The sequence below is a fragment of the Dasypus novemcinctus genome, chromosome 10 (assembly GCF_030445035.2).
Source record: "Dasypus novemcinctus isolate mDasNov1 chromosome 10, mDasNov1.1.hap2, whole genome shotgun sequence".
Lineage (NCBI taxonomy): Eukaryota > Metazoa > Chordata > Mammalia > Cingulata > Dasypodidae > Dasypus > Dasypus novemcinctus.
In genome coordinates, this window is record NC_080682.1 from 27,375,526 (window position 1) to 27,377,411 (window position 1,886).

The 1,886-nt window shown below is 33.6% G+C and overlaps 1 protein-coding gene across 1 annotated transcript; it reads right to left on the reverse strand.

Moving 5' to 3' along the window:
- Nucleotides 1–279: 279 nt before the first annotated feature.
- On the reverse strand, nt 280–1,227 carry LOC131280283 (olfactory receptor 8H1-like). Its single transcript, XM_058306386.1, has one exon. It carries the CDS (start codon nt 1,225–1,227, stop codon nt 280–282), a length of 948 nt encoding a protein of 315 aa, XP_058162369.1.
- Nucleotides 1,228–1,886: the final 659 nt, after the last annotated feature.

A 1,886-nucleotide genomic window follows, 5' to 3' on the forward strand; every position in this document is an offset into this window, starting at 1 on the left:
CACAGTTTGAAGAATAACACCACTTTTTTTTCTTGCACATTCGTTGCCATTAAAATCACATATACTTAAACCACAAGATTAACACATATTTCATGGCGTCCAATTATTATATTGATTTCTGAAAATATATTTTGGAAATGTTAAAATAATGCATGGTCTAATAGAGCATGGCCCAACAAAAATCCAAAGTCTTCAAAGGATAGTACAGTTTTATAGTGAGACCAAAAATACCCAAAAAGGAAAGCAAGGGAAAATGTACTTAAATATTCAGCATCACTGTCATTTCAGTTGTCTAGAGCTCTCTCTCTTCTGCATGACTCTAATGAAAGCATTTTTCACTTCTTTGTTCCTAAGACTGTAAATGAGTGGATTCAGCATTGGGATTACCATAGTATAAAAGACAGAGGCTACTTGATCCTTTCCCAAGGAGTAGGACTTCCTTGGTTTTAAATAAATAAAAATTGTACTGCCATAATAGATGGTAACTCCCAGGAGGTGGGAGGCACAAGTAGAGAAGGCTTTCCGCTTTGCTGAAGTGGAATTAATTTTCAGGATAGTAGACAGAATGGACACATAAGACACAAGTATTGTGATAAGAGACACCGATACATTTAAACTACCAAGAATGAATAACATGATTTCAGTATCATGAGTGTCAGTGCAGGACAGGGCTAAAATTGGAATTGTTTCACAGAAAAAGTGATAGATTACATTGGAGTTGCAGAAGTGCAAACTATTCATAAAAAGAAGGTTGAGTAATGATTCAGTGAAACCAACCATGTAGGACCCAGTTATGAGACTGCAGCAGAGCCTCCTCGACATAACAACTGGGTAGTGAAGAGGACTGCAGATGGCTACATAGCGGTCATAGGCCATTGAAAAGAGAAAGAAAAATTCAGTGACAGCCAAGAAGATATAAAAAGACATCTGGGTGAAGCAGCCAGTATATGAAATATATTTGTTTGAAGTCAGTAATTTCTCTAAGGTTTTAGGTGTGATGACTGATGAGTAACTGAGGTCAAGGAATGAGAGGTGACTAAGAAAAAAATACATGGGGGTGTGAAGCTGGAGATCCAGGTGAATTAACAATACCATACCTGCATTTCCCAGCAGGGTAATAAGGTATACCAGGAGAAATAACATAAAGAGGACCAACTGGATCACTTCAGAATCTGTCAATCCCATCAGGATGAAATCAGGCACATTTGTGTTATTCCTACTTCCCATAGTGTCCAATCATTGTCAACTGTTGAGAAATGCAATGTGATACTTAGCATGAATGACTTCAAAACTTTTTCTGTTTATAAAAATGATTTTGGCATTTTTTTAAGTAGACAGCCTAGTGATTTAAAAAATGGATAATAAAAATGTAGTTTGCAAAATATAACTAAAAATTCTTAGTTTGCCTGCCAATTGTAAATTAGGTTAAAAAAATCAACATTTGTTTATTATGTAATAGATACTCATATATATACACATATGCATATGTGGTATAATTGGAATAACATGACACTATTAGAAATACTTCCTTTCATTAGGACATTTATGCAGATGAAAATAGTATACCACAGTTATTGCAATTATACATATTTTTAGAGGGAAAAACACGTAGAAAATTAAGTAATTTACCCAGAGTCACATCCGTTGAGTACTGTTTGCTCTGTGAGTCCAAAGATAATGTTCATAATATTCTATTCCTACTTATATTTAATTTCAACAAATAAAAATTTGCTAGTTATGTATTAAAAATTATGAAGAGTATTATGCATCATCTGCTGTTCTTTTCCATCCAATATCATTTAGTTCAAATGACAGATCAAAAATTAAGACCTTATGTCTTTTAACACTATAAAACACATATTACTATTAATTTTATGCTATGTTTT